This window comes from Corythoichthys intestinalis, chromosome 2 (assembly GCF_030265065.1).
Source record: "Corythoichthys intestinalis isolate RoL2023-P3 chromosome 2, ASM3026506v1, whole genome shotgun sequence".
Classification (NCBI taxonomy): Eukaryota; Metazoa; Chordata; class Actinopteri; order Syngnathiformes; family Syngnathidae; genus Corythoichthys; species Corythoichthys intestinalis.
The window spans coordinates 70,018,973-70,046,442 of NC_080396.1; the positions used below are offsets into that span (position 1 = coordinate 70,018,973).

Consider the following 27,470-nt stretch of genomic DNA (forward strand, 5'->3'; position numbering starts at 1 on the left):
AGCACTTGTCCTGGCCCGTTTAGAGTTTGCCAATGACCATTTGGATGATTCAGAGGAGTCATGGGAGAAAGTCATGTGTACATATGAGATCAAAATTGAACTTTTTGGTGATAATTCCACCCATAGTGTTTGGAGGAAGAAGAATGATGAGTACCATCCCAAGAACACCATCCCTACTGTGAAGCATGGGGGTGGTAGCATCATGCTTTGGGGGTGTTTTTCTGCACATGGGACTGGATGAGCGCACCGTATTAAGGAGAGGATGACCAGGGCCATGTATTGTGAGGAATTTGGGGAATAACCTCTTTCCCTCTGTTAGAGCATTGAAAATGGGTCGTGACTGGGCCTTCCAACATGACAATGGCCTAAAGCAGACAGCCAGAATAACCAAGGAGTGGCTTTGTAAAAGCCTATCAAGGTTCTGGGGGGGCCTAGCCAATCTCCAGACCTAAACCCAATAGAAAATCTTTGGAGGAAGCTCAAACTCCATGTTTCTCAGTGACAGCCCAGAAACCTGATTGATCTAGGGAAGATCTGTGTGGAGCAGTGGTGCAAAATCCCTGCTGTAGTCTGTGCAAACCTGGTGAATAGTTGCAGGAAACGTTTGACCTCTGTAACTGTAATCAAAGGCTACTCTATCAAATATCAACATTGATATTGTCAGGTGTTCAAATACTTATTTGGAGCTGTATACTACAAATAAATTGTTTACAAAATCGTAAACTGTGATTTCTAGATTTTTCAAGATTTTCTTTTTTTTTTTTATATTGTCTTTCACAGTGAGCAAGCACCTACTGTGGCATGAAAATTTCAAACCCGGCCATCATTTCTTAGTGGGAAAACTTGCACAATTGCAGGGTGTTCAAATACTTATTTTCCCTACTGTATAAAATCTATATCTATCTATACCTACAGTGCCTTGCAAAAGTATTCGGCCCCCTTGAATCTTGCAAACTTTCGCCACATTTCAGGCTTCAAACATAAAGATATGAAATTTAATTTTTTTGTCAAGAATCAACAACAAGTGGGACACAATTGTGAAGTGGAACAACATTTATTGGATAATTTAAACTTTTTTAACAAATAAAAAACTAAAAAGTGGGGCGTGCAATATTATTCGGCCCCTTTACTTTCAGTGCAGCAAACTCACTCCAGAAGTTCAGTGAGGATCTCTGAATGATCCAATGTTGTCCTAAATGACCGATGATGATTAATAGAATCCACCTGTGTGTAATCAAGTCTCCGTATAAATGCACCTGCTCTGTGATAGTCTCAGGGTTCTGTTTAAAGTGCAGAGAGCATTATGAAAACCAAGGAACACACCAGGCAGGTCCGAGATACTGTTGTGGAGAAGTTTAAAGCCGGATTTGGATACAAAAAGATTTCCCAAGCTTTAAACATCTCAAGGAGCACTGTGCAAGCCATCATATTGAAATGGAAGGAGCATCAGACCACTGCAAATTTACCAAGACCCGGCCGTCCTTCCAAACTTTCTTCTCAAACAAGGAGAAAACTGATCAGAGATGCAGCCAAGAGGCCCATGATCACTCTGGATGAACTGCAGAGATCTACAGCTGAGGTGGGAGAGTCTGTCCATAGGACAACAATTAGTCGTACACTGCACAAATCTGGCCTTTATGGAAGAGTGGCAAGAAGAAAGCCATTTCTCAAAGATATCCATAAAAAGTCTCGTTTAAAGTTTGCCACAAGCCACCTGGGAGTCAAACCAAACATGTGGAAGAAGGTGCTCTGGTCAGATGCAACCAAAATTGAACTTTTTGGCAACAATGCAAAACGATATGTTTGGCGTAAAAGCAACACAGCTCATCACCCTGAACACACCATCCCCACTGTCAAACATGGTGGTGGCAGCATCATGGTTTGGGCCTGCTTTTCTTCAGCAGGGACAGGGAAGATGGTTAAAATTGACGGGAAGATGGATGCAGCCAAATACAGGTACATTCTGGAAGAAAACCTGTTGGTATCTGCACAAGACCTGAGACTGGGACGGAGATTTATCTTCCAACAGGACAATGATCCAAAACATAAAGCCAAATCTACAATGGAATGGTTCAAAAATAAACGTATCCAGGTGTTAGGATGGCCAAGTCAAAGTCCAGACCTGAATCCAATCGAGAATCTGTGGAAAGAGCTGAAGACTGCTGTTCACAAACACTCTCCATACAACCTCACTGAGCTCGAGCTGTTTTGCAAGGAAGAATGGGCAAGAATGTCAGTCTCTCGATGTGCAAAACTGATAGAAACATACCGCAAGCGACTTGCAGCTGTAATTGGAGCAAAAGGTGGCACGACAAAGCATTAATGCAAGGGGGCTGAATAATATTGCACGCCCCACTTTTCAGTTTTTTATTTGTTAAAAAAGTTTAAATTATCCAATAAATTTTGTTCCACTTCACGATTGTGTCCCACTTGTTGTTGATTCTTGACAAAAAATTAAAATTTTATATCTTTATGTTTGAAGCCTGAAATGTGGCGAAAGGTTGCAAGGTTCAAGGGGGCCGAATACTTTTGCAAGGCACTGTATATATAAATGGAACTTTGTCTATGTGTGTGTCTGGGTGTGTGTGTTCGTTCCCTATGGACTCTGAAACAGCTGGGCAGATTTTGACGAAATTTTACACAGTTGCACTTTATGTTTCTGGGAGTCTTTTTAGATGGGGCTGATCTCTGTAGGCCTCCATTTAGTGGGGAATATTAATTTGAAACTCCAAAAACAAGCATAGAAAATCCCTGATTGTGGATCCGACAGAGCCATATTTTGGACAAAAGACGTGTCTCTTGCAATTGCACTGTCGCAGTTGGCTTTCAAATGTTACGGTTTCATGTACAAATTTTAAATGTGCTGTGATGATATGTTGTGGCTTTGAGTACTCCACAAGAAGACGCTGGATTTAATTTTTTTTTTTTTTTTACAATTTAAAATTTTCCGGAATATTACTAAGGGATTCATTTTGGCTAATTATTTCATATAGACAAGTTTGTCTGTATGACTGTCTGTGTGTTTGTATTTTATGGAAATCGACATGACTGTGCAGATTTTGACAAAATTTTACACAGTTGCGCTTTATGTGTCTGGGAGTGTTCGTAGCTGGGATTGACTCTGTACGACTCCATTTAGTACGGAAAATTAATACGAATAGAAAATGCCAATTTTCACTTTTTCAGCTGAGTAACGCTGAGCCATACTGCTAGTTTAAATTATCTTTATGCCTTTATATTTAACACTTACAGTATAACAATATGCCTATTCACCTTTCTATGAATCTGTTCTGTGGAATATTTCATACAGGTTTTTTGTTTTGTTTGATTTTTAGCACTCCCAAACTTTCCCAGTCTTTAGTTGTCCCTGTCCAAGTTTTTGGGATAATGTGTTATAGCAGGGATCAAACTCACAATGGGTTTTTTAAACACCACATATCGTGTCTTCGTAGTCTTTTCAATTGAATGTACCGTAGGTCGAAAAGGATAGCCAAATTCGTGAATTTTGGTTTTATTTACATGATGCCCCTACTTGAAATGAGTTAGAAAGACAGACACGATGCTCCAGTAGTCATCAAAACACATGACCCATCATGAAAAAACAGATGACAGCGGGCTTGATAACACATGCAACCAGTGTGATGACTCATACAGTATATTACAACAACAGCAGTATTTCTCACAAGTACTAGGAAGTCTGCAAAACATTCCCATGTTTTCCTTTTTTACACAAGTTTTCTATCCAAAGCATTATTTGGCCATGAAGGACTACTAGGAACTAGACTTTTGTTGTGCGAGATCATCAGTTGTGTCATGGGAAATTATCCAATCTTGCTTAATTGGACTGAAAATCTAAATTAATTATATGTTCACTATCCTCACACTTAAAAGATTAGGGGTTCCAATTCTGGCTGCACCCTTTCTGTGTGGCGTTAACCTGTCACCCTGAGATTTTGTGGGTTTTCTCAAGGTGCTCCGGTTCCCTCCCACAATCAAAATACAGGCATGGTAACCTCATCGAAGACACTAAATTGTTGTTAACTTTATTTTTTTTTTTTTTCCAAATTTGTAATGGGATGCTAACCAGTGTACTATATTCCTGTGACATTACTATTGAGGATGTGTTGTATAGAAAATGAATGGATGGATAATACAAATTATTAATCTTTGTTCATCTATCCTTATGAGATATAGTGATCCCTCACTACTTTGCGCTGCAAACTTCGCGCCCTCAGTCCATCGCGGATTTTTTTTTTTCCAATTACAAAAAATAAAAAATACAGATGCGCTGTCACAAGCCAATCGCGTGATTTCACTCTCATTCCCTCTCTCTGCTCTTTGTTGGTCAGGCAGTGCACTAAAGTTACCAACGATTGACAGACGTTTATTATTTGATCTTGCCAGAGAACGAACTTCTAAGCGTCGTATACGTCAATTATGGTTTCACTTGTTAAACAGTTGCTGTGGCAACTCATTGTAAGTGAGCAGCTTGAGTAAATTCACTTAATGAAGCATTTAATAAAGCCAAGCATTTTTCTACTGCTTTATTTTTGTTTAAAAATCATTCGGTGGGACAGTAACATGTTTAAAACTTACTGTATCATAATTGTTACATTTGAAGTGCCTAAAAATCATTTATAAAAATGTATACATACATAAGTTAGGTTTTTATTATACTTTGGGGGGAAAAGAAGTTGAAAAACATGTCTTCTATGTATCTCATTCCAATGCTAAATCTGAATAAATACATTGAACACACAAAAAAACTACTTTGTGGTTTTTCACTTATCGTGGCAGGTTCTGGTCGCCATTAACCAAAAGAAAAACGAAGGATCACTGTATACTGTATTGTGACAAGCAGAAAAATGATCCACGGTTCTATTAGGCAGTATAAATGCCTCTTAATCAACTCATCTGAAGGCAGGTACCAAACAAATTCAGTAAATGTTTTGATGAAATGTTTCATCAAATCAACAGATGCAAGTCATTTTATGTGGAATGCTTTAGGTCATGGGCTCCTCCTTTCCGTCTTCATAGTTTCTCATCTTGACCAGTTGGTTTTACGCTATCTGTTGACATTGGCTGAATCCAGAATTTTTTTTTTTCAAAAAAGATTATATATCGGTCTTTCATGTCTCTTAATGATATATAACTCTTGCCATTGAGTATGTGTTGTAAAATCAGTGTGTGATTATGAATTGACGAAAATGAAAATGGCATGACTGAACATGCTTATTGCTTAATTGCTCAATGAGTCCGGCCACATGAACAGTTCATTTTAGTGATAGCTTAGATGAGGTTAGGGGTTAGGGTTATGCGTCAGTCCATTTCTATTCATATTTTTTGACAGTGCAATGGGTGAATTAATATAATCAACCCCTACATGTGTGGCAGCTTGAACTGAGAGGTCACTCCCTGTTGTTTATCCAGACTCAGTGGGTGAGAGCAACGGTGCTAAAGTCACACCTCGGCCCACTAAAATGGAGTCTCTGGTACGAGAACCTAAACATCAGGTGTCCAACGGAGGGTCTGACGTGCCAAAGTTCTCACACAGGACTGACATAAAGGAATCTTAATTGGATCCTGGCCGTCCTTTGAAGGCAAGATCAGTCAATGTCAGTTCCAGCAGTTAGTCTGTTCTGCGTCAGCAGCAAAGTGGAAAATGAGCCAGAATTGCCAAATACTTTCATACAGACTCTCAGCCAACCATTAGTCTGAGGTGGAGAAGTCGCCTGTTCCAATTTTGAAATTTTGAGTCAAAATATTTCTAAGAATATGGCCACCAAAATATGGCTTAGAACCAGTGAAACAAAAAGACAAAAAAAAAAAAAGATTTTATCCTTATATGATGATCATTAGCCTGCTAATGTGCAAATCTAGTTTAGCTTTACTTTAGTTGTTAAAAGAAGTTTGGTAAAAATAAATAAATAAATAAATAAATAGAATAAAAATTTTAAAAGATGTCCAATCCAGTCAAAATTATTTGTATATTAGTGCCGTCAATGGAAGCCAGAGAGCAAATGTAGACACAAGGGGTGTGGCAAAATATCGAAATGGTGATATATCGTGACACTTTGTATCCCAGAAGGTTATAGATATGCTCCTTCCAAGAATCAAGATATCGTTTTAAAAAGGTGTCAATGTCTAAAAAAAAAAAAAAAAAAAGGAACAAACAAGTTGCTACAAAAATCTTCCATCATAATAGTGTCTCAGTTAACACTACGGCTACATTGATGGTGCTTGACGCCCAATCCATTTAGACTAGGAACGTTCGTTCATTTGAAACCAGAGCATTCACAGTCATTCTGTGATTTTTAGGGCATTTACAGGTCACATGCTGTTCATTTTAGGGCATTTACAGGTAATTTCCTGTTGGGTTTCAGTAACTGCCTATTCATTTGGGTGATTCCCAGGTCACTTCCTGTTCTGTAACTCAAAATAAACAGCAAGTGGCCCATAAAATACCCCAAAATCAACAGAAAGTAACTGAAAATCAACAGGTAAATGACCTTAAATGGCCCAAAATTACCTCATTACATGATCGGAACAACCCTAATGTCTACCTCTGATTTTGTGCAATGTTCTGCATTTTATTAACATTTAATTTTGTGCAATTTTCCTCATATTTGTGAAATGCTGTGTAGAAGTTTGTCACCATGCATGCATCTTTGTTCTGGCTAGGCATGTGTCAGTATGAGATTTTGACGGTATGATAACCTTAAGCAAAAATACCATGGTTTCACAGAATTGCAGTTATAGCTCTAAAATGTGTTATTTGAGATGTATTGGTTAAAAAATACTAATAAGGATTTTTTTTTTCATAACATATTTGCAAATTGGCAGATGTTTACAATGGCAGAAGACTTTACTGCTAATGGTAAAGAGGAAATTAGTTAGCAATCTTGGCATGGTAACTAGCCACATTAGCTGCCTCTTAACAAGCTTACATTGGATTTGTTTTTGCATCCCTAGACACACTAAACCAGCTTGAGTGAAGTCTCGTAGCTGATTGGAAACGTTCATGACAGCGTTTACTTACCTTAAATTTTGTGTAAAGTGACGGATGATGTCATGTAAATGTGAATTCATGTTGGAGGTGTTGCCTCTGAGCTGCGGCTGTCTGTTTCTTTTCAGTAGCCGAAGTACTCCCATACTAGCGACTTTTGTCTATTTTTGCGGGGGGAAAAAAAGCCCAGGTGAGGTGTCACTGACAGACACAGGACAGAGCAACAACTGGAAGGGGATGGGTGAGCACTGCCGTTCCAAGCCGCAGATTTCTCGCTATATTTTTGGGACCACAAACATAGCTTATATCGTAACTAAAGTAAGACGGAAAATTTTAGTAAGTATCCATTTAGAAACAGCGACGTTTTCATACCACGGTAAACCTTGAAACCGGTAACCGCCGCATGCCTGGTTCTGGCACTAATGATTGGCTAAAGCAGCATCTGGTTTTGTCAACTTTCATTCAGGGGCAAAAATCAGACTTTAAATTTGAAAGAAAAAATAATCATGATAACAACTTTTGTCATATTGCCCAGGTTTAATCACACCCCTGATAGTTTTCAGTGTAAAATTACCTTCAATAGTACTGGATTCTCATCTTAGACAAAAAATATCATCCAAAAACATTAATTTCATGAAGAATTGGAAAATTTAGCACAAGCTAACTAACTGCAAGTGGTGACATTTGCGGCATGTCTGTGTGCATTGTCACCTTCACCAAACCTAAGGCAAGGGCATGTTGTGCCTGTGTTTATGGCTGATTAAATTTAATGATCTTCATCTGGTGTGTGTGTAGGGGAGCGCACAGGCATAGTGATGTTTTGGGCATAGGTAAAGTGGGAGTATTTGGCGGTCTGCATAGCTCACAGTGTTGGGAAGATAGCACTGGTGTACAGTGAGCCTGGCAACACTGGGTTCAGTGTGTGTTATCACAGTTCATGTCTAAATGAGAAGCAAAATACTTGAAAATATGTGGATACAGAAGGCTGACTTATATTTATTCTCAAAGATTTATTAGATTTGGGACATCTTTATTTCATTTTTTAAAACTGCTCCATCGGCAATAGTGCAAAATTCAATATTTTATAGTTCAAATAAATAAACATTCACCAAATACAAGCGAAGCACAAACTTAAAAAAGGAGCTACGGTAACATTCACATTGAACAACATTGATTCGGTGAACCGTCTCTTCCTATTTACATCTTGATCTACATGCCTTATGAGGCCTTCAATCTTTTTCTGGTGGATTCATACGTGACTAACAGCATCTCCATTAGTCGTGTGCAGGTTGATTTGGCTGGATCCTCTCAGACAAATAAATTAAATTAAAAAATGAGGTAGAAACTAAATTCTTGAACAAAAAATGGGTGTCATTATACTAGTAGTTTGTAATAATATGGTTGGTATTTTACAGTTTCTTAACCATGTTCAATACCAGCAATAAAAGAAACTCTAAAAAGAAATGTTAGGGTCATTCAATACTAATACTCAGCATCACTTAGTAATAGTAGTTGGGTTCATTCAACCAAGAGGGAATGTAAAATACAGGACAGAAAATAAGGAGAGAGCAGAATAACTACTATATATGCATCATTGGTGCTATTTTATTTATGAAGGCCTCCTTGTGCCAGTGAGATATTTTAGTCATTTGATCAAAACACACACAGGTGTCGAGAAACTCAAGGAAACGCAGCGTAGGCAATGTAATCTATAAATTTCTTGTCAATTGTTTTCAATATGCTATCAGTTATGTCTTAAAGCAAGTAAGTGCAATACTTTGTTGCAGGGTACTGTTTAGTAGGTCTAAACTAGTTTGCGGACTTAAAAGTACCTTTCCATCAACATCCTTTTTTTGTAAAAATGGGTTTGTGACCTGGTTTAAGTCTGATATCTATGTGGTTAACAGTCTGATTATAATAGTTTGTAGAACTCCAAATTCCCTGCAAACAAGTGGATTTGAATTTAGCATATACTGTATGTGACGTTAGGTCATCAAATTACTCAAGTAGCTACCCACTTCATACTTGCAACACGTCCACTCTTCTCAGGAGCTGAGAGAGTGACAACGTGGCATCATGTGCAAAGCTTTGCATCACCTGCCAACTCGAGGCGAGTTGGCAGTTTGAATAAACGGCTTCAATTTATTTTTGAACAAATTCCCAAGTATTGTAAAACCAGAATTGTGCTCATTTGCGACTTAGTAAACAGAAGCTTTTACACACTGCTTGGCGTTATTTCTGGGTTTTTAACAAGTAGCCAGCTGTGCAGTAACTGCCGCTGCCATGCAAATGCATTATATACATGTATACTTGTATTGTAGTATACAACAATACCTAATTATAAAATAATGCCAAATGCAACTGTGGATTAAATAATGCTTGCGGTCACAGATGCCACAATTTGTGCAAAAGATGAACTTAGCAAGAAGTTTTAATGATTGAATGATCAAAAAATAATAATAAACAAATAAATTAATGGAACGACACCTTAGACTTTTAACTCTGGGAAAACTGAACTATATCCATACAATGACAACTCAACCTATTTTAAATATTCTGCTCATGACACCTCCATGGAAATGGGGATCCCACCATCCCTTGCAAATATAAAAGAAAACTAACAAGTAAGAACATTATTGCTAATTTTATCCATTATCCATTCAAGCAAATCTGACAAATTTCCATTCCTAATGTAAACTAATGGAATTCTGCATAACTTAATCCAACTACATTACCCCTCTCACACATCATTATGTCCACTGATAGTACACACGTCACACAAATATAAGAAAACACTTCTTAAATAGGCATTTCCTGTTTCCTTCTCTTTACAACTTACAACTAAACATATCAACATTTATACAACTTGATAAATACATTAGAATGCAACTTTTGTTTCTTATGTAAATCTTAAGATTATTTAGATGTGAGGTCTTGCTGGTCTTGTGTCCATGCTGTCTCAGTGTGCATTGAGGGTGTGAAGGGGCTGACATTGCATGTTATTGCCACCTAGCGTGACATTAGCAGCACTACGTCATTATAGCCTTTCCGTTTAGGAGTCAATACTAGCTATTGTCGAATAAGCATGCTATTTTTTTTTTTTTTTTTTTAAATAATCCACCATTATAATTCTTTCAGCATCTCTTGTGAGACTAATTTTAGTGTTGGTGGCAAACAAAGTTAGGTTTAAAGTAAGGCTGTTCATCTTCATGAGGAATACGTACAGTATTTTTGAGAAGAGTGACCTTGGATGTGAAAAGGCCAGCCAGACAAAAAGATAAGATGTTTGACTTCGTTCATCCTACAAAATTGACCTCCGGGTCAGCTGTTGCTGTTCTGTCTGATTAAGTGTAAATCTGTCCAATTTCATATTTTGATTTTCTTTATGCCTGGCAATCTGTACCAAGAGACTTTTAACATCTCGACGCCTTATTCACATCACTACTCCTCAAACTGAGCAGTTACGTCTCTTCCCAGAACCGGTCTGGGGTGTGGCAGGGGAGGCCGAGGCCAGCCAACCGATGACCCCGTGTCAAAGGCTAGTGGAGGAAACAGACAGGGTAGGCGAGGACGGCGGCGGAAAGTTGAGCAGCTCCAGCACGGCCACGCCCACGCTGCTGCGGCGCGTGAACATGCAGGAGGCCGCCACCCACTTGTTGCTGCGTGGGTTGTACTTCTCAATTGAGTTGAGACTAGAGCTGCCGTCGTTACCTCCCACAGCGTATAGCCATCCATCCATAGCCACTAAATCATGAGTGCTCCTGTAAGGACAAATGACAAAACAAAAACTAATTAAACATTGGAGACACACACTAATCACGAGGGCGACGGCAAGTCGGTCCAGCTGGGGCCCGCAGTACTTGCAGGGGTCACGGTTATCTGATGACAAACATTTTATCTGATTGGTCGTTGAAAGCGGTGGGCGTGGTTGGCGGATGGCGAACGCTCGATCTAATTGGTCGTTGAATGCAGGGAGTGCGGTTTGCGGATGACGAAGGCTTAATCTGATTGGTTGTTGAAAGCAAGGGACAAGAGCTCAAGGTGGTCAGAAGAGGTCGCTCTTCAGGGAAGACCCAAAACCATTCCTCCAGCACATACTCGAAGTTTAAGGGTAGGCGTGGTCGAAAAGTGTCATTGCATGTAATTGACATTCCTATACAGTGCTACCTCTACATACGAAGTTAATTCGTTCCAAGACCTTGTTAGTAAGTCGAAATGGTTGTATGTCGAGCAGGATTTTCCCATAAGGATACATTATAATTCCATAAATTCGTTCCACAGCCAAAAAACCTGCACTAAATCTGTTATAAATGCCAGGTTGTTTGCATGTTACATTGCGTTACGTTTTGGATCCCCCTGGTGGCGAGTTGCAATTTGTTGTTTTTCTGATCAGGCATATTTTGGCCACCAAAGAGCTAAAACCTACGTTCTCATAGAAAGAAAATAAAAAGGCAACACGTTGATGAAAAGAAAGTTTTGGTCTGATTAATTCGGGACGGGCATCATTATTGTTCTAACTGGACTATCTGTAGTGGTATCCATTTTTCTGGTCACACCAGCCCAGCACTATTTTACAAAATCCTTAGTAAATACTGCTGTTACTATTGCAAAAAGCAATTACAAAGAGCAAAGCAAATACATTATGAATAAAAATCGGAATGATAAGATAATAATAATATTAGTAATACCTGTAATAATGTAAAAAAGCAGGTTCTAATGTGGCAGGTGTATTTTGCGTGGTGTACCTGAACGCACCGTGGAGCTGACGGCATAGTGAGAGATTACAGTTGACTCATTTCACGTCCTGTTGTTGCTATCAGTTCAATTGGCGTGTTGTGTTGCACAATATCGGGAAAAAAAATGATTAAAAACCATACGAAGCCGGCCATCTTTTTGGCGATGGTACCAGAATAATAATTGTCACCTTAACTTATAAAGACTGGCGAACAGAGGTCGGAGGAGTATTGTCAAACAGTTCACGGATGCGCACCCCACGCTCATATTTTTCTATTATTCAGTGACGCTTACTATTAAAATTAAGAAGGAAATGACGGTGTGCATGTCAGTGAACTGGCTTGACAATCTGGCCGCAATATGTCTACGATCTCAAGGACCACTCTCATCATTATTATTATTATTATTGCAATATCTACAAGGAAGTCTCCAGCTTCATCAGGTTTTTAAATCATTTATTTCAGAACTTGTGCAACATAACACGGATACTGTTCGCCGTAGCGGACGTCAACAACAACAGAACATGGAAAGAGAGCAAAATCTGTGCCACACCTCTCTCACTCTCTCGACAGTCACACGGTGCATTCAGGAACAGCATGCAAAACACAACCGCCACATTAGAACCCAATTCGTTGTGTTATTATTCCGATTTGTATTTATAATTAATTTGTTTTGCTATGTGTAACTGATATTTGTAATTGTACCTGCAGTATTTATTAGGGATATGACGTAGGTTTTTGGAATGAATGAATCAAAATATAATGAATTTTTATGGGGAAAATACCGCTCGACATATGACCATTTCGACACACGTCCTGGAACGAATTAAATTCGTATGTAGAGTTACCACTGAATATGGGCAAGTCCCCCATAATCAACATTCTATTAATTCCTATAAATTTCAGTTAGGGTCGTTGAAAGCAGGGGGCGCAGTTTGTGGATGAAGAACATTTGATCTGAATGGTCATTGAAAGCTTGCCTGGCACGGCCAGACTGTTCGCCCTGTATTTTTCAAACACTGAGAGAAAAGTCTGGGACCCAGCCCATTAAAGGCCTCTCGAGCAGGTACAAAATCAATCGATAAATCAGATTTGTTTATTTGCGTGACGTGTTCTTAATGAGCAACGTCACTCTTGCGCGTCGAAAGTCGTCTCCACAACAACACAGAAGGTGAACAGGAGAGCCGAGAATATGTTCCAATCCGCGGTAAAATCAGTTTTAAATTACCAAAAACACATCGACACGAGTCATTGACAACAGTCTGTCTCACGCTAACCATGTTGAATAAACTCCGCTCTCCTCGTATGTTTACTTCCGCGCGCAAGTCCCTCGTCCTGCTCTCGTCGTTTTACTAACGTCACGTCTGCCCGTCGCTGATTGGTCCACTCCGCTGTCTGTTTGCTGAGGCTTGCTCCGCCCTGGAAACTGTATCCGCTGAATGGTGACCAGACTCAATAGCTGAAACAGCGTTGAGTCTGGTGTACCAGGCAAATTGAAAGCAGGGAGTGATGTTGGCTTGTACTGCGGGCCACAGCTGGACCTTTCTCGGATACTGACCAATTTAATGGTTTATCCATAAATACAGTATACGACAAACTCCATCCACCCTTCGATCTTCTTACATTTAATTTTGATTAATTAATATATTCAGTCTGCTTTCATTAAGGAAAACAGAAATCAGAATATTTACTGTAAATATGTTCAAAGAACAGGATTTGGACAAACTTTAGGGAAAGAATGTATCCAGAAGATGTATGGATTGTCAAAACAGTAGTTGATTAATTTGACTATTGATTAATTGTCTATTAGTACAGAGTGGCTTTGATGACCAACCAACATTCAGACAGCAGATTTCATGTTAAGAGCCCATTCCATGACCATGGAATACAATACGTACAGAAAACGATCAGTAGCTCTGTCTGTTAACCCATTAAAAGGTGGATAGCGGAATCAAGGATCTAATTATGTGAACTCCGCCAACAATACGAACCATCGCACTGACTGTAATTCAATAAAAATTTAGAATTAAAAAAAAAAAAAAAAGAAAAAGATGCAACTTTTTACACTGCAACTTAAAAAAAAATAATAATAATTTGACTAATTTTTAGTCTTTCCGTGTCCTAATCTTGGTACAGTCCATTTTCCTTGTCTGTATTAGCAGTTTCTTTCCTGCCGTTCAAACACATTGTTAGTTTTCAAACTCATTTTTAACCCAAAGTTCACTATTTTTCCGACAGGTATTTCTTTTATGGTGTCACGTTTTTTACGTTTCCCCAAAGTAGGCATCAGAGAAAGCCAGTTACACTATGTGGTGTTATGTTTGTAAGACATACAGTACATAATTAGAAAACACACCCTGGATACTGCCTTCCACTAATATCATTCATGTCCGTGTGGGAGTGGTAAGGTCACTAATAACCAAAAATGTGGGTGGAAACACACCGCTAACGTCACTAAAAGACGGGGGGGGGGATTAACAGTCCTGTTTTAGGCATGAAGAATTTTTTTCACCACACTGACACATGTTTAGGTGAAGAGACACCAGCACAAGGTGATATCTGTAAATTGAGCCTCTTGGCAACTGGATAATAAAAGCGCTCCACACCATGGTTTATTCATGGCACTTCACTTGCTCCCACCACCACATTCTGACTCATGCAAAGTCAAGTGCATGTCTGAGCATGCCTGCGTGTGTGTATTTGCGTGTGTAAGGGACTTGCGTTGATCAATTGATACATATACAAATCCACGATGGCAGTACCTCAAAAGCCTGCTACTCCATGCTTATCTGATGCATCTATGTAGTACAGTAGCATGAAAAAGTATCAAACTTTTGTAATGTCTCACATTTTTGCATAAACTCACAATCAAATGTGATCTCATCCTTAACAAAAACAAATTGTCTGCTTTAACTAAAACCACTCAAATATTTACAAGTTTTCATATTATTAATGCGCAAACTAAGGCTACAACAACTAATCGACTAAATTGATTAAAATCGATCAATAAATTAGTTGCCAACTATTCTGATAATCGATTTTTGCAGTCCTGTTTTGCAGTCCTGTTTGGGTCCTTGTCTGTGTGCAATGTGAGGCTGCGCACGCGCGGGCCATTGATTGGCGCTAGAGAGTTCACTGCTACACTCAGGTTGGGTTGCTGAATCAATAATACTACAGTGTCTAGAGTTAGATTGTCTTTTGTGTTGTTAGATCAAGTGTGCCTCCGTCAGAGGTGAGTAAATGAATCCAATTGTATTGTTTGTAGTATTTGTTGATGAGACGGTACTACTTAGCACAGAGCACTAAGCTAGTTAGCAACTATGGTAATCAGTGTCTTACTGTAAGTGTCCATTTGTGTTGTGTTTTGGAGAAGCATGTTACAGCTTAGGGTCTCCTGTCAACACAAACTCCAAACTGCAAATTGTCATACAAGAGTGTGTGCTTTGAAATTGGATTTGGATAGTATTTATTAGGCCTGTCAAAAATGACGCGTTAACGACCATGATTAATCTGGAAATATTAACGCATTAAAAAAAAAAATAACGCAATTTACCGCTCACACTAAGTTTGGCCACAACTGCCCCCCGTAGTCCCACACGCTGATGTTTACATTGTCCGCGCGGCAATGCAGGACAAAATGCAGCCAGCCACTATGAGTGAGGATGATGATCCAGGACTGCTTCATGGTAAAATTCCGTTTTAAAAAGCTGCCTAATGGAAATCTGGATAAAACCAGAGTTGTGTGCACATACTGCTGTGATGAACTGTCCTTCCATCGAAGCACAAAAATTCATTAACTTTTTGAAAATGAGAATGCAACGAAGGGGGAGCAACTAGCCAGAGCTACGTTTGTTGCATTGACAGGAGACCACTGGACATTGGTAAAGCAACCATAATTATCTCGGAGTAACGGCACACTTGATCGATGATAGCTGGCGGCTGCATTAGTTGCCGTTATGTGTTGTGAAAACAGAAGAAAAACATTTCACTGAAGCATGTGCTTGTTAGTTTCTGGATGTTGCTAAAGAGGGGGGGGGGGATAACAGACAAAGTTACTACTATTGGAACAGATAGGGTTTGAAATATGATGGAAGCAGGCAGGAGTCTGCCATTCGAGCATTTGCCTTGTGCTGCGCACATGATACAGGTGAATTTATTTGTGTGAAATGTTCAATTTAACAGACAAGTTGTTTACACATTTTTTTGAAACACTAGCTATTGTTACTGTATTGTGCTTGTCTGCTCTTTAAGTTGGCAGTTGATTTTGGGTAATATGCCAAACGGTAATTGAGCTACTGTGGCGGATGCGATGCGGGAGTCTTGGTGGCCCATTGAGCAGACGAGTTGCTGTGTCCGGTGTTGTGGCGAAAAATAGCCGCCCCGCGTGAAATGTCCCCCCTGACGGGAACGCTTATTTATAACGCTTTATTGAGCGTTTATTTTATTTATTTATTTTTATTTATTTGTTTATTTATCATTGAGCGCCCACACGTCACTCGTACAAACAGCTTTTTCTTACCACTCGATGGAAATGCAAACGATTTTCTTGTACCGCAAATATTTTACTCTGCTTAAACTAATAAATGTCATACCTGTGTGATTGTCATTGGGATATGGTCGTGAAAACCTGTAGACTAATACATTTCTGTTCAAAGATGGTTATGTGGCCCAGTCCATGATTTGTTACTAAAATACAGTTAAAGTATTTTGTGTAATATATTTATTTAAAACTGATTTTACAGTCGTAGATCCATTACTGTAATGCGTCCATGAAAACATTTGATGTTTTCACCTCAATAAAGCGTTATAAATAAGCGTTCCCGTCAGGGGGAACATTTCACGCGGGGCGGCTATTTTTCGGCACAACACCTGTTGGCCGCTTGGGACTCTATGTGAACTCTGAATTCAGCCGTAACGTGCACGGCTCTTAAGTGTCTGTCACGTGACTGTGATGTAGCCGGTAACGCGCTCGGCCAACTATACACACAAGTTCCGTGGGTGAATTATGTCATATAATGAAAGGTCACCACACTACATTGTTACTCTGAGGCATTTCAATCTGTTAAAGCTCTTTGCTGTATAATACAGACATTTTATTTTATACGTGCTGAGTTGTTAAATAAAATTTTAAAACTCTATTTGGTTAAGTATTAATTCATTCACACATCATACATTTAATCTTAAAACAAATTTTAAGTCAATTATAGTATTTTCCTAGATTTTTTTTTCCCTGAAGAGCAAGTTTCATTCATCCCGAGGGAAATGTGATTAATCATGATTAATCACACAGTTGACATATGATTAACTAGATTAATTTTTTTAATCATTTGACAGCACTAGTATTTATGTACAACTGTTTGGTAAAGGTTTGTTTGTTTAGTTTAAAAATTTTAACAAGTTTTATGTACTTAAAACAGTACAGTTGTAGACTACAGTTAAGTCAGAAAGCTGTAATAAAATATCTTTGAAGGAAATTTATCCATTTTGCCTTAATTGTTACTTACAACAGGCCTAAAACAATGTCAAGTTAAATTGTGACGGTAATTGAAAAATGTGTCATTGATCTGATTAATCGATTAATTGTTTAATTTATTGTCCAATTAATCGATTATATTATAATTATATTATTACTAATTATCGTTAGTTCCAGCCCTAGTGCAAACAATGACAGAAGGGGAAAGAATAAGTAACTGAACTATCACATTTAACATCTGGTTGCCATCCAGGCCAAACCAGACACTTATTGTACAGGGTGATCCAAAAAAAAAAACTGGATTGATGGATATCCCGACAAAAAGATGGTTTGGTGACCTTTCCCAGCTATATACAAATCAACACTTCTTGATCGCAGGTCTTGAGTGCTATTTTGAGCGAGGGATTGTGCATATTAGACAATGGTTTTTCATCAAGACACAATTCTCACCTGGTGTGTGTATTATTGTGGGCAGGGCAGCTTTAAGCCATTCTTCAGTGATTTGACACCCAAATTATTTAAATAATTTAAATAAAATGGTATTAAATGCTCTCAAAGTCTCCTTACGTAGAAGGTTAAGTTACTTATTATTCCCTATTCTGTCATTGTGCACATGCTATCCTCATTAAAATTATGAAAACCTATAAATGTTAAGGTGGAGGTGAAGCAAAGCAGTCATCTTCATCTGATTTTGAACAAGATCAGATCAAATGTGATTGTGATTTTTGCAGAAATGTGACAAATTCCAAAAACTTCAGATACTTTCTCATGCCACTGTGTATTTGTTGGAAAGTATGCGCACATGCAAATGTATGGACCATAACCAAATGAAATGTCTAAATAATGCCAATACTTGTATTTGTCATAATATGATGTATTTTTTTTAGTATAAATTCTAATTGATCGTTAATAGTCACAAAAGAGGTACAACTACATATTTTTCAGACTATACGTCGCACCTGGGTATAAGTCGCACTATCCAAAAAATGCGCAATGAAAAGGAAAAAAACATATGTAAGTCGCACCGTCGTAAAAGTCGCATTTTTTGGGGGGACATTTATTTGATAGAATCCAGCACCAAGAACAGACATGTCATCTTGAAAGGCAATTTAAAATACAACAGAGAACAACAGGCTGAATAGGTGTACGGTATGCTAACATTACATGACGCTAGAAGTCAAATCGGGCCTAAAAAATCCAGCCCGACCCGATTGGCCCGCGGGTATTAAAGCCCGACGTGGCCCGAGCCCGATCAATTAACTTTATTTGCTTGCCCGAGGCCGAAAAAACCCGAAATTGTATGTTTTATTTGCAGGTACGAGTCCGAACCCCCCCCGAAATGTTATGTTTTATTTGTGAGGACTCAGGAGGAGGAGGAAATGCGGGGATGCGATGTGTGGTTGCGTTTTGTGTGATCACGTTTGTGACGATGCCTGTGCATATACAGTAGGCATAATGATAACAAATTAAAGCCTGTCTTTTGTAACGAATTCTCCCAGTTAAACAAGACTGTAAGATGGATATTCAATAAACATTTATATATTTTATATTTTTGTGTCTGTTCTAACAGGCGGATTGTGGATTTGACATTTATTTTAATCTCCTTGAGTTGGCAGAAAAAAAACGCAGGTTTTCTCAATGTTTAAGTAGTCTACATATTTTTATGATCATTATAAATGCATTTACACAACGAAATAATGCTGGAAATGTTTCTCGAATGAGACTAAAGCGCCACATTCGTTTACATGCAGCGAAGCCGACGCAGGTTTCCGTATAGCACGTTCAACTAGGCCTGTCGCGATAACAAATTTTAGTGTGCGATAATTATTCTCATAAATTATTGCGATATGCGATATTATTGCGCCCCCCCCCCAATTTTTTAAACCAATTTACAATAACACAGTGCGAATAAAGTATATATTAATAGATGAAGTACACCCATTTAAACGCGATATTTACTCTTAAATTCAAATCTACTTTTTAAGAAATCACAACTAAAAACAATAGACCATACCTCTTAAGTAAAAAACAACAATATTGATACCGCACAGAAACACAGAATAAATAAAATGTGTTTAAAAAAAAAAAAAATGCACTTAACAACTTCAGCATTTAGAAAAAATTTTCCCGTCATAGCTTCTGCAATAGTGTTCCATAGGGATGCAATGATACAGTTAAGTCATGGTTCGGTACGAATTTTGATACGAGGGACATGATTTTCGATCCGATTCAATACATTTAATGCTCTGTAAAAAAACAAAAAACAATTGTATTTTTTTTTTATTTTTATTTTTTTTTTTTGCTAACGAGCAAAAATTAAATTGCCATCATATAAACATGCATTTTAGTGCATAATATTTATGTGCTTACTTCTTACTGATATGAAAAAAAATTGCATAAAAGTGCTGAGAACAATCTTTACTGTTTGTAAAGTGAGGCAGGGCACACCGTTGATTGCTACAGCTCTCTTAGTAGCTAGGTTTACTACATGAGCAAGACATCCTATTTATGGTCCGAATCCATTTGTGTCACGTACTGAATTAACAATACTTGCAACATTATCTATAGGTACTGGTATGGATTGATTTGGCCTTCTTAATCTCATGTGACAAATGACAGTTTAGAATTCATCGATGTAGTATATGGACTACATGTCCCATAATCACTCTGGGCTCACGTAGCCAATGGCATGGGAAGTAGCACATCTAGTTTGCCATTTCATGATATCTAGTGTGTGCGCGCATTAAAAAAGTTAGCAAGCGCCGCTGAAGTCACGTCTGCTCATTACTACACAACACCAGCATATGAGGGCTTTCATATACAGGAGGAGTTTGAAGCACAGCGCTCTTACCGGTAATTTCATTCAGCTGTTCTTTGTCAAAGTGAGGTTATTCGTAGCAGCCAAGTCGGTAACAATGTTTTGGCGGACTTAATTGTAAATATCCAGCGTTGTGCCGAAAAATAGCCGCCCCGCGTGAAATGTCACTCCTGACGGGAGCGCCCGCACGTCAACAACACCGGTGTTCTGCCAAAATATGCTACATCGGCGAAACGTCCTACATTAGTCGAATTTGAGACCTAAAGTACTACCGTGCGCTCTAAACTTGTTTTGTTTAGATGCATACAGGAATAAGGTACTAAAAAAATGCCTGCAGAAAATACTTAAATGTAGTTATATCAAATAAGGACGGTTTAAACACGCTACGTGACTAATGTGGTCAACTGCTTCAAAGCTAACACAAAAAAACACAATGGTTAAAAGTATGATAGGGTAATACATGCAAAAAGTATCTTTGAGGCTGTGAAAAGGTTCTAAATAACTAAATAAAAACAAAAATAGTGAGTAATCGCCGCCTCTAACAGATGTGCGCATGCGTGTGAATGCATGCGCAAGCGCCCTGAGCATTGTGTAGCACGTTTCGCCGCGTAGTAAGGAATGGCCGAACACCGGCGCGCCATAGATGGTCCACAGTCACTCCGGAGCACTGACGCGGCCGGTATACGTTGAACAATAGGATATAATGGGAACAATTGGCTCTGGCGCTAGTTTTCGGCGGACCTGGAACGAAGATGCATTTTGCGCAGTTGGTAACGAACTTTTAACAGCACGTCTGCCGCACGCGCACACACACCTGCACGCGAGGCGATAAATCGCAGCGGAAAAGTTATTGCCTCCATTTTTATATATTGCGCGATAAATGGAATTATTGCATATTGCGACAGGCTTACGTTCAACAATCAATTTGAATCCTTTCCATATCCCACTCCTACACCAGTTGTTTGCTTTTCAATTCCCGTCTTCAGTTTGTTTTTCACTCCTATAGCTGCTCCATATCGAAAAGGAAATACCAGGATGCTCGCGGAGGGCGCCGCAAGGCGTAGGAGGGGAAGATTGAAAAGAGAGCCACTGCGTTCACGTGCAAATTATTTATTTTATTTAACATCCATACATCGTTTTAGTAAAAATATATGAATATATATTTATTTTTAAAAAGTCAGACAGAAGTCGGCCTGACCGTAAATAATCACACATAAGTCGCTCCAGAGTATAAGACGCTCCCTCTGCCAAACTATGAAAAAACTGCGACTTATAGTCCGAAAAATAGGGTATATCTGTAATATACTGTAGGAAAATAAAGTTTGTAATTCATAACACAAAAGGGTAGTAATCTTAAAATACCTTATAACCTTGTAATGACTAATCGTATGAGCAAAACAGCTTATTAGACACTATAGCTGCTGCATTTTGTGGGAAGGGAAAAAAAGTAATTTTATGACAAAACGGATTTGAAAGACAACTACGATTTCATGGCAAACGTCGAAATTTGGGGAAAAAAAAAATCACAATACTGTGTAAATGTACAGCATATTGCAAGAAAAAGTTCGATGGGGATTACTTGAGTTTTACAAACAATGGCACATCAGCATTATCATCATCAAATTGTGCCAGTAGACTAACCTGCGGATGTTCATAGCAGACACTCCCTCCCAAGTGTTGGTCTTAGGGTTGAACCTTTCCACAGAGTTGAGGCAGCTGGTGCCATCATTACCCCCTGCTACATACAGCATGCCATCCAGCACAGCCACACCAGCACTGCTACGTCGACTTAGCATGTTGGCAATAGGTGTCCATGTGTTGCTCTGTTTAGTAATGAACAATTAACATTCATCTAACAAAGTAGTCTTATCATATAAGAGAAAAAAAGCCCTCCTGTATACCTGAGGATCATACTTCTCTACTGTTGCAAGATGAGAGGAGCTGTCGTAACCACCCACCGCATACAAGTTTCCATCTAAAGGGGAAAAGAGGAAAAACAATTACAATGTGAATTTAAGCAGATTACTATCATTTTGCTGTTCTAAAATGACACAGTTGGAGCAAAAGCAAGTTACTACCTAAAGTTGCGACTCGAACGTATCTCCTGCGTGTGCTCATGGCTGCAATTGAGGTCCATGAGCTGGTAAGAGGGTCAAATCGCTCTGCACTGTAGAAAGAGGGACATCATCTTTGAATTTGTCAAACAAAGATGAACAAAATACTATGCACTTGTGTGTGTGTACCTATTGAGACAAGAAGCACCATCATAGCCCCCAGCAGCATACAACAAACCATGCAAGACCGCTACACCCAAGCAGCTCCGGCGTGTTCCCATGGAAACCTCAGGCTGCCAAGAGTTAGTAATGGGGTCATATGACTCCACAGTTGCTAGATCTGAGGTGCCATCATACCTGAATGACAGCCGACAAATGAACAGAGAGGTTGTTGTTTTTCCATACTGTGAAGTGTGGAAACAATTAAGAGGCCATTTTGACATTCTTGACCTTGAATTAATCAAACATTGCAATCAATCAGTTAAAGAGCATACGACACGAGAAAAAAAAGTCTTAAATGGCATTATTATGTGAATTTGAATCATATTTTGAGACGATTCGACTATATACAACAATTTAGCAAAGCACAGATGACGAGAAATTAGTCTTTTAATCTGCCGGTTAGCCACGCCTACCATTATAGGGCTTTAGCGTCCCCAACAGGTGGATGACGTCAACGGTAGACTGGGCTCATCGGTTTTACTTTTCAGCCCGTTGAGGGGGGAATTATTCAGAACGAGGAAAACGCGACGAATAGAGCCGCAAAATGTCATTGTTTCAGTCTCTCTACTCCAATATTTTTACAGGATATTCTTTTTATCCAAGTATTTTTCCCCAATAGCTATATAAATGGCTTGAGAAGGACCAGTCAGCCCGTCAAGGGGGAACTATTCACAACGAGGAAAACACGACGAAGAGAGCGGCAAAATATCATTGTTTCTGTCTCTTTACTTCAATACAGTATTTTTACAGGATATTCTTTTTATCCAAGTATTTTCCCCAATTGCTAAATAAATGGCATGGTCATGACAAACAACAGTCTTGTGCTGAATGGAATATGAAATAATAAAAATGCATTTATTCAGGACGACATGGCAAAATTATTCCATAATGGTCAAAACTGTGGACTTCACCTTTACTGTCGCACCTCCCGAACGATATTTTATGACCCCTAAATCGGACATATGTCATTTCCCTTCCCCGGCTTCGGAGAATGTAAACAAACCAGAAGGCGTGACAGCTAGCCGACATGCTAACCCGAACCGAGTGATGTTTCAAAGTCTTCGAAGCGGAAAATCACACATAACTAGCCTGGATTATTTGACACGACGACCCGGTTGTCGATTGTCTTTGCGGATCGGCAAACCGCCCAGCGGAGAGGAATTTACAGTTCGTTCCCCGGAGGAGGGTGGCTGGTGTTGTTGTGCAGCTAACGTGCTGCTGCTAATGAGCATTAGGAGAGCTTTTTACATGCCTATCAATGATCAAACGTAAGTAGTCCTTTATTTAAAGGAAGTTTGTAGTGTTTACTTTGTAATCGCTGTATTCGTATTTGACATAATACAAAACAAGATGTTTACTCACTTCCTCGTAAGTCCAATGGTCCCACAGTAAATATCCACGGTGAATAGGAACCTTTTGAAACTCCAAAAAGGCGCATACGCCTCTCCCTCATACAGAATGATTTTTCTGCAGCTGTTTGGCTGGCGTGATGCGAAAAATAAATGTATTAATCCGCAAAATCAGCTGAATCCTTCGTCCTCATACACAACAGTACACTGTAGCGTGAAGAGGACGTCTTCTACCGTACACGTCACAGCGCCCTCCTCCTCAATGCAAGACCGAAGCCGGAAGTCACTCATTTTCATGGCGCGAGATTCAAAAAACTAAATAAAAATAGCGATCGCTTCCACACACATCCAAGCGGTCCATATCATTCAGGGGCATAAAATACCGCGCGTATTATGAAATAAACATGCTTTTTCGTGTCACAGGCACTTTAAACAAATATGCCTGCCTTCCATTACCTGTACTGTTTCACCTTATAAGGGTCAATGAGGTGCTGGAGCCTATCCTAGCTGACTATAAACAAGAGGTGGGGACATCCTAAACCAGTTGTCATATATCACAGACAAACATACTGTACATAAATTGTTTTTATACCGGAACATACCAGCTATTGAGCAAATTTCCACATTCAGAACCCCAACAAGTACAATCTGTAGTTGAAATTGCCATTTGGAAATCTGTGATTTTGTGTGGATTATCATTACGTGATACATAATATGTACAAAAACAGACCTTTGCTTGGAGTAGAAAGGACAGCAAACAATTTTTTGCTTCTGAAACAGATTTATCTTGATTCACTGGGCATTATCAAGAGGAATTTTTATGAAAGCCATGTCTCTGTGTTTTGGACAGCTGGAAAAAGTCGTAAAAGTTGTCTGACTGGTATGCAGCATGATTGTTTATTTAATTTTAATGTCAATTGCTTGTCTGTTAAGCCCTTAGGCATAGTTTAGTTATTTAAGGCCAAATAAACAAACATCATTTGACAACACCCTATTGTTGAACTCCGCCCAGAACACAACCGGTAGGAATAAATTGAGGTACATCACAAAAAAAAAAAAAAAGAGCCAAATAAGCCTCTTGGATCAAAGGTCAAAAGTAGTCAACAAACAGGAAATTCTAGTTGCCTTGGTTGAACCTTTGCGTATAACTAAGACCTAAATGTCAGAGTATCCACACATACAATGATTAGACTACAGCAATGAAGAAGGTTTGCATGATTCAGATCAAATTGCTGGTTTCACAATCATGACAGATTAGTTCGGCACTTGTAAAATGAGCCACATTTAAAATGGAATGTGATGTCGTTGTGGTGACGCATTTTTTGGAGAGCATTTCTGCCTCACAGGCCAGGTTTAATTGCAGCCAAAAACCCTTTCAAAATCCATTTTTGGGCAGTAACCTGGCTATGCAAGGTCATGTCAATCTGTTCAAAAACCTGAATATGCTCATATTCCACGCTTTTAAAACAAGATAACCTCTCCTAGGTTAATATTCTTCTGATCTAGTATCTGGCCATGGAAACTCCAATCGGCAAAGGAGCTTTTACGCATGCTCAAATGGCAAGGGATTTAAGTCTTTCAAGTACATGTAGTTGTAGTCTGGTATGTGGCGAAAAAATCAAAAAAACAAATTAAATGCTTTTGGAGTGAGAATGCAACTCATTTATAAGTGTGGAGAAAGACTTGAAAATTATGTTTCTTGTTTTAAGTACAGTGGTATAAAAACATATCTAAACATTTGGGAATTTCTCACATTTCTGCATAAAATCACCATCAAATGTGATTTGATCTTTGTCAAAATCACACAGATGTAAAAACAGTGTCTGCTTTAACTAAAACCACCCAAACACTAATAGGTTTTCATATTTTAATGAGGTTGGCATGCAAACAATGACACAAGGGGGAAAAAATAGTAAGTGAACCCACTGATGAGTGGTTTAGAGCTGCTAAGGAAACACACACCCGATAAGAATTGTCTTGATGAGAAGCATTGTCTGATGTGTATCATGGCTCGGTCAAAAGAGCTGTCTGAAGACCTGCGATCAAGGAGTGTTGATTTGTACAAAGCTGGGAAAGGCTACAAAACCTTTAAATTATTTTAAATGACATAAGCCTGATTTAGGTGGCATAAAATATCGTTCGGGAGGTGCGACAGTAAAGGTGAAGTTTACAGGTTTGACATGGAGTAATTTTGCCATGTCGTCCCGAATAAATGCATTTTTATTATTTCATATTCCATTTAGCACAAGACTGTTATTTGTCATGACCATGCCATTTGTTTAGCTATTGGGGGAAAATACTTGGATAAAAAGAATATCCTGTAAAAATATTCGAGTAGATAGACTGAAACAATGACATTTTGCGGCTCTCTTCGTCGCGTTTTCCTCGTTCTGAATAATTCCCCCTCAATGGGCTGCATACTAAATCAGATGAAATTGTGACTCCGCTGACGCCATCCACCTGTTGAGGACGCTAGAGCCCTATAACGGTAGGCGTGGCTAACCGGCAAATTAAAAGACTAATTTCTCGTCATCTGCGCTTTGCTAAATTTTTGTATATAGTCGAATCGTCTAAAAATATTAATCTAATTCACAAAATAATCCTATTTAAGACTTTTCTTCTCCTGTCATACGCACTTTCATGTTAGCAAAAAGGCTCTTGGACACTCCACAGAATATCTTGTGGACTGACGAAACCAAAGTTGAATTGTTCGGGGCAAAATAAATGTGATGGTTTACTTACTTATTTTCCTCCCTTCTGTCATTGTTTGCATATTATCCTCATTAAAATATGAAAATCTATAAATGTTTGGGTGATTTTAGTAAAGCAGACACTGTTTTTTTTGACAAAGATCAGATCACATTTGATGGTCATTTTATGCAGAAATGTGAGAAATTCCATAAGGTTCAGATACTTTTTCATACCACTGTATGCTAAAACACAACCATGTAATGAACCAGATTATCAGTAGAAAGTGGATGAATGGATGTGACAGAAAATGCGAACTGTCATCACTCACCCACCAACAGCATACAGTCTGTTCCCAATGGCTGCCACACCCACCCTGGCCCGCCGAGTAGACATGGACGCCACCATGTGCCAGCGGTCCGTCCTGGTATCGTATGCTTCACAGTCTCCGTGAATGGCAAACAGGCTGCCCCCACCTGAAACAGAAACACACCCACCACATGCATATTCGATGTTCAAACAGGACCGTCCTGTCAGTTATAAATTAAGACTTGAGCGTGTCACTGACCAACAGCAAATAGCACGGGGCTGGCCCCCTCGCAACGGCGGGGTCGCGTCCTACTGTTGCTGAGGACGCCTCTCTGCTCGGGCATCAGGTGATACTTGAGAGCCTCTATCAGTAGGTCCTTGCACTCGGAGTGGTGACGTACCAGCAACTCTGTGTCTACGTTGCTCATTAGGAAGTCACGCCTCAGCAGTGGCAGCCGCACGCACTTCATCAACTGACAGAACAGCATCATTGTTTGGAGAAGTACAGTGAGAAACCATTTCAGTTCAGGCAAAATGAGTCCTACCCAAGGAACATGTGGCCGGCGGCCATCTATGTCATGTTTCACCCAACTCAGCACAGACCGGTACACTTCTTCTTCTGATGGTACATTTAGGTTGTCACTTGAAATCAGATCCAGGACCTGCAAGAACAGGATAGTGCCAAAAGCAACACTGGAACAAAATATCTGACATCACAAAATTGTTGGGCCTATAAGCTCCATTATTTGTCTTTTTGTCTTGTCTTGTATTCGCAATTATCAGAGGTATAAGAAATTAGAAATTCGCATTTTAAATAC

The 27,470-nt window shown here is 39.1% G+C and overlaps 1 protein-coding gene across 5 annotated transcripts in view; it reads right to left on the minus strand.

Annotated features, from left to right (window-relative positions):
• Window positions 1-7,193: 7,193 nt before the first annotated feature.
• The window catches only part of klhl17 (kelch-like family member 17), a 43,350-nt gene continuing 23,073 nt past the window's right edge, over window positions 7,194-27,470 (minus strand). For 2 of the 5 annotated variants that reach the window (XM_057826860.1, XM_057826853.1), the window contains 7 exons: window positions 26,912-27,314; window positions 26,675-26,819; window positions 22,274-22,441; window positions 22,109-22,197; window positions 21,932-22,005; window positions 21,672-21,853; window positions 7,195-10,767 (listed from right to left, as the gene is read on the minus strand). In XM_057826860.1, coding sequence (XP_057682843.1) covers window positions 10,539-10,767; window positions 21,672-21,853; window positions 21,932-22,005; window positions 22,109-22,197; window positions 22,274-22,441; window positions 26,675-26,819; window positions 26,912-27,314 — 1,290 coding nt within the window. In that variant the 3' untranslated portion in view covers window positions 7,195-10,538. Of the gene's footprint in view, window positions 10,768-21,671; window positions 21,854-21,931; window positions 22,006-22,108; window positions 22,198-22,273; window positions 22,442-26,674; window positions 26,820-26,911; window positions 27,315-27,470 lie in introns of all 5 variants that reach the window. The other 3 variants (XM_057826877.1, XM_057826873.1, XM_057826865.1) reach the window with 3 other exon arrangements.